Source organism: Cnephaeus nilssonii (assembly GCF_951640355.1).
Source record: "Cnephaeus nilssonii genome assembly, chromosome: 8".
Lineage (NCBI taxonomy): Eukaryota > Metazoa > Chordata > Mammalia > Chiroptera > Vespertilionidae > Cnephaeus > Cnephaeus nilssonii.
The window spans coordinates 52,840,613-52,846,748 of NC_137079.1; the positions used below are offsets into that span (position 1 = coordinate 52,840,613).

Consider the following 6,136-nt stretch of genomic DNA (forward strand, 5'->3'; position numbering starts at 1 on the left):
CAGCCACACTTTGAATAATTATAAAGGCAGTGCTTATTAGAATACATTTAATTTATAAAATATAATAGAGTCAGCTATTATTAAGTGTATATAATTAATAATGTAGTTTTGGGGACACCCTGTATTTATTATGAAAATTATCCCCATATCTTAGCTCATTAGTGAGGGTAGATTTTCAGTAGAAGGATATGTGCTTGTCTCTATTCCTTGCTTGCAGTGGTTAACTTTATATAGGTGATATACCCTTCATACTTTCTTCTGAGATTTGGTTCCTCATCTGAGCACTACCACACTTCTTTCTTACAGTGCAGAGATAACAAACTATTTGAGGAGGGGAGGAGTGGGAAAAATTGTAAAATATCTAAATAGGAAAATCCTGACTGTAAATGTTCTAATGTGATTGGTGCTTTGAGAGGAAAGAGCAATCAGTTGTGAGGAAGATACAGAGTTTAATGGGTGAGGGAAGGGGGTAAAATCTGAATACCAATTGATTGTTACATCAATTCTGTTCACTTAAAATCAACTTAAATATGTTATTTGGGTCTTTTCACATCAAGTATTTATTTAGCAAGTTGAATAAACAAGTAACCAATTAATTTTAAAAGTGTGATTTTAGATGATTACCATCAATATTTTTCTTCCTAAGCAGCCAGCGTTTTTTCTGTCTCTTCTTCAAGTCTTTCCTCCTATCAATCACAGACACTGCATGAAGCACCCTCCTTTCTCAGTTTGGTTTCTGGGGACAAAAAGTTTCAGGCCTGAGTACAATTACAAAAAAATAAAAATAAAAATATATTTTTCTTCAGTTTAACTAACTCCTTCACATTTGCAGTTCTCAACTGCATTACATTTTATAAGTGAAATCATTTCAAATTGATTATGCTTTTTTTCTTTTTCTACATACAGTAATGGGTTAAATTAAATAAGAATGGAATTGTTTTAGCAATTGACTAGGCTGCCTGAAAAAGGTCTCTCTCTCTCTCTCCCTCCCTCTCTCTCTCTCTCTCTCTCTCACACACACACACACACACACTTCCCACATCAACCTGCGTCTTTATCTACACCCCCACTGAATTTCACCAGAAGATGACAATACAGCATTTGATTATATGAAAATATGACATATAGATATGAACCCCCTCTAAGAATTAGCTTTTGAACCAAGAACCCAAACCGAGGCCTTCCCCAAAATCTTTAATTCCCTAGTCTTTTAAAAATGCACACATCCTTGAATATTTGATCTTTAAGCAGATTAGCAAGCTTGTAACAGCTGTTCAACTCCTGTAAAGCCTAATTAAAAGGGAAACTGATGTAAACATATGATTTCTGTTTTGATTGAAGAAAGAACCAAACAACATTTAAAAAAAAAAGTCCTTTAAATTCAAATCCTAAAATGATGCAAACACTTTTTGGAATGCAGTGAGGGAAAAGGTGTCGATTCTTATTAGAAAAATCAGCAAAATAGCCTTCTGAGAGGCAGCACTTTCACATTCTCTCCTGTCACAGATGTTTGTAGAACTTGGTTTTTATAAGCTCCTTCAAAGTTTGAGGGACCTGGCAATCCCTTTTCCCTTGGAAAACCCTGTGAACTGCTCTCCCTCAGCTCCAGTGACCCCACCATCCTAAGCAAGGGAGCCACTGCCTGCTACCGGGAGAAAGAGTCCCCCCACCCCAAGCCTTAGAGACCACAGATTGCTATCTCCTCTCAAAATGCAACTGGTTATTTACTTGTATGCATTATTTAATCCGTCGGAACGGATGTGGAAACTTTGTGAGCCAGTGACTGTGAGAGTGTATGAGTGTGTGTGTGTGTGGGGGGGCGGGGGGAGTTGTGTGGGTGGCCTGTGCATGCTGTCTGCCAGTGGATTTTTAAGAGCACTCAGGTATCAAACTGGGATTTTTCCCTGCCCCCTCCCTCCTTTTCCGGTTCTCAGTGAAATCTTTCAGATCTGGAATCAAAGACGTTAGTGAGCATTGTGTTTTCACCCTGCAGACAAGTCACATTTAAGAAAAATCAGAGAAACCTCTAACTCTCAATGACCAAATTGACTAAAAATTCTATACCAAGTTTTAAAAAGAAAAGAATGTGCCTAAATTATATACCTTGCAACAAAAAACCCATACCCAATTATGCTATTATATAAAATATATGTGATATGAATATATGTTTCAAATAGCCACTTTCCACATACCAAATAAAAAAAGGTTTCAAAGACATCAAGTAGCATAAAACACACTGTACTGCAGAGACGGAAGAAACGCATTTAAAGCACCGATGAAAATGGCGTGCAGTATAATTACCTCAAATTGCTGTTCGCTTGACACCCTGACACTAATTTTATTCAAGCCATTGGGAAATAAATGTTTTAAAAGCACTCTTTTCCAAACACTGGAGCTAGTGGGTGCTGCGAGGTCATTAAGGAAAGGAAAGGGTAAAGTTTCCAGCAAGCAAAAATAATTAAATAATCCATTTAAAATAAAAGCGTCTGCGTGGATCGACAGCCTTTAATGCCCACATTTTTAACGCTTGCCCTGTACGTGGATTGATTTTTTTTTTTTTCTCCTTCAGCATTCCCTCACCAGATGGATTTTTGCTACTGCAGATCAGCAGAGGGTGTCAGATCTTTCAGAGTGCACCAGGCTGGAACGAGCAGAGCTTCTTAGCAACTCTCTTCTTTCTCCCCTCCCCATTCTCGCGCTCTCTTCCTCCCTCAGACAACTCGCCCCCCGCCCTCCGCCCCCTCCACGTAATTCCGAAAGAGCAGAAGCGAGAGAAGGAGAACAAGAAACGAGCTTGTAACCGAGATCCAGAGCCCAGGGGGTGGGAAAAAGGCTAACGAGGACCCGAAGGGAAGGGAACGAAAAGGATGGACAGAGCCACCAAACGCAGCGATTGCGGAAATTTTCCAGCGCCATTGGTTCAGCAGCGTGAGTGTTTCGGTCGAGCGTGATTTCAGCACCGGGGGGACTGGACAGCACCTCGGGGGGACTTCTCGGCAACCCACAGCTACAGCAAGAACTCCACCAGCAGCCTCACCATCAGAAGCCGCCGAAAACCCTGCTTTGTATCAGAGAGGCAAGGTCAGTCCGACGCACAGCCATGCACAGGCAGTGCGCCTGTACTACGCTGCAAACCCTCTGCTTGTTTCTCTAACATGCACTTGCTTCTAATTGCTAGCATTGTTCCCTTTCATTAGGGAAGACCACTAGATGGGATTCTGTTAAGTGTGCATTTTTAATTTATACGTATATATTTAACCTCTTTTTTTTTTAAAGGTTTAGGGAGAGTGGGGTTATTTTTCTTTTTTTTTTTTTTTTTTTTTGCTTGCCTTGCACTACGTGCCTGGATAGTTTGTGGGTATAATTATTGACTGGCGCCTGGGTTGTTGCAGTGCGGGGGGGTTAGGGAGGAAGGAATCCACCCCCACCCCCCCAAACCCTTTTCTTCTCCTTCCCTGGGTTCGGACATTGGAGCACTAAATGAACTTGAATTGTGTCTGTGGCGAGCAGGATGGTCGCTGTTACTTTGTGATGAGATCGGGATGAATTGCTCGCTTTAAAAATGCTGCTTTGGATTCTGTTGCTGGAGACGTCTCTTTGTTTTGCCGCTGGAAACGTTACAGGGGACGTTTGCAAAGAGAAGATCTGTTCCTGCAATGAGATAGAAGGGGACCTCCACGTAGACTGTGAAAAAAAGGGCTTTACAAGTCTGCAGCGTTTCACAGCCCCGACTTCCCAGTTTTACCATCTATTTCTGCATGGCAATTCCCTCACTCGACTTTTCCCTAATGAGTTTGCTAACTTTTATAATGCGGTTAGTTTGCACATGGAAAACAATGGCTTGCATGAGATCGTTCCTGGGGCTTTTCTGGGGCTGCAGCTGGTGAAAAGGCTGCATATCAACAACAACAAGATCAAGTCTTTTCGGAAGCAGACTTTTCTGGGGCTGGACGATCTGGAATACCTCCAGGCTGATTTTAATTTGTTACGGGATATAGACCCGGGGGCCTTCCAAGACTTGAACAAGCTGGAGGTGCTCATTTTAAACGACAATCTCATCAGCACCCTACCTGCCAACGTGTTCCAGTACGTGCCCATCACCCACCTCGACCTCCGGGGAAACAGGCTGAAGACGCTGCCCTATGAGGAGGTCTTGGAGCAAATCCCTGGCATTGCTGAGATCCTGCTAGAGGATAACCCGTGGGACTGCACCTGCGATCTGCTCTCCCTGAAAGAATGGCTCGAAAACATTCCCAAAAATGCCCTCATCGGCCGAGTGGTCTGCGAAGCCCCCACCAGACTGCAGGGTAAAGACCTCAATGAAACCACCGAACAGGACTTGTGTCCTTTGAAAAACAGAGTGGATTCTAGTCTTCCGGCGCCCCCTGCCCAAGAAGAGACCTTCGCTCCTGGCCCCCTGCCAACTCCTTTCAAGACAAATGGGCCAGAGGATCATGCCACCCCGGGCTCTGCTCCGAACGGAGGTACAAAGATCCCAGGCAACTGGCAGATCAAAATCAGACCCACGGCAGCGATAGGGACCGGCAGCGCCCGAAACAAACCCCCAGCCAATGGCTTGCCCTGCCCTGGGGGCTGCAGCTGCGACCACGTCCCGGGGTCCGGGTTAAAGATGAACTGCAACAACCGGAACGTGAGCAGCTTGGCTGATTTGAAGCCCAAGCTCTCCAACGTGCAGGAGCTTTTCCTGCGAGATAACAAGATCCACAGCATCCGCAAGTCGCACTTTGTGGATTACAAGAATCTCATTCTGTTGGACCTGGGCAACAATAACATCGCCACTGTAGAAAACAATACTTTTAAGAACCTTTTGGACCTCCGGTGGCTGTATATGGATAGCAACTACCTGGACACACTGTCCCGGGAGAAATTTGCGGGGCTGCAAAACCTCGAGTACTTGAACGTGGAGTACAACGCGATCCAGCTCATCCTCCCGGGCACCTTCCACGCCATGCCCAAACTGAGGATCCTCATTCTCAACAACAACTTGCTGAGGTCCCTCCCCGTGGACGTGTTCGCCGGGGTCTCGCTCTCGAAGCTCAGCCTGCACAACAATTACTTCATGTACCTCCCGGTGGCGGGGGTGCTGGACCAGTTAACTTCCATCATCCAGATCGACCTGCACGGGAACCCGTGGGAGTGCTCCTGCACCATCGTGCCTTTCAAGCAATGGGCAGAGCGCCTGGGTTCCGAAGTGCTGATGAGCGACCTCAAGTGCGAGACGCCGGTGAACTTCTTTCGGAAGGATGTCATGCTCCTCTCCAACGACGAGATCTGCCCCCAGCTGTACGCGAGGGTCTCGCCCACGCTCACTCCGCACAGTAAAAACAGCACCGGGTTGGCGGAGACCGGGACGCACTCCAACTCCTACCTGGACACCAGCAGGGTGTCCATCTCCGTGCTGGTCCCGGGACTGCTGCTGGTGTTCGTCACCTCCGCCTTCACCGTGGTGGGCATGCTCGTGTTTATCCTGAGGAATCGCAAGCGGTCCAAGAGGAGAGATGCCAACTCCTCTGCGTCCGAAATCAATTCCCTGCAGACAGTCTGTGACTCTTCCTACTGGCACAACGGGCCTTACAACGCGGATGGGGCGCACAGAGTGTACGACTGTGGCTCCCACTCGCTCTCAGACTAAGACCCCAACGCCCGTAGAGCCGGGGGATGGGGGAGGCGATGCTCCCTCCCCTGGCCGACATCCCCAAGGGTCAGAGAAGCCCAGACCCAAGTCCAGTGCGCCCCGAGGCTTGATGGACATTAAGTAAATAAATAACTGTGAACTCGCTCCACGGAGAGGGTCTGAGTCCTGAGCTCCCTCCTGGAAACAAAGAGCAGACTGTGGCTGGGCGAGCGCTGCCAAATCGCTCTGTGCTGCCAGCCCAGCCGAGAGCCCCTTCAGACAAAGCCCAGCAGGGGCCCTGCTCAAAGACCCACAGTGCCCGGGCCCTCTGCGGAGGAACTGCTGGGGGATGGCTGTCGTGGTCCTATACATATATACACATACCCACATCTATATAGAGAGATAGATATCTATTTTTCCCCTGTGGATTAGCCCCGCGAGGAGGGGGCGTGATCGTTCCCTGTTGGCGACGCAGGGATGGGCAGTTGCACGAAGGCATGA

General features: G+C 46.9%; 1 protein-coding gene across 1 annotated transcript; it reads left to right on the plus strand.

Annotated features, from left to right (window-relative positions):
* Positions 1 to 3,562: 3,562 nt before the first annotated feature.
* On the plus strand, positions 3,563 to 5,653 carry SLITRK1 (SLIT and NTRK like family member 1; the record flags this gene model as incomplete). Its single annotated transcript, XM_079779332.1, has 1 exon — positions 3,563 to 5,653. One exon carries the CDS (start codon positions 3,563 to 3,565, stop codon positions 5,651 to 5,653), a length of 2,091 nt encoding a protein of 696 aa, XP_079635458.1.
* Positions 5,654 to 6,136: the final 483 nt, after the last annotated feature.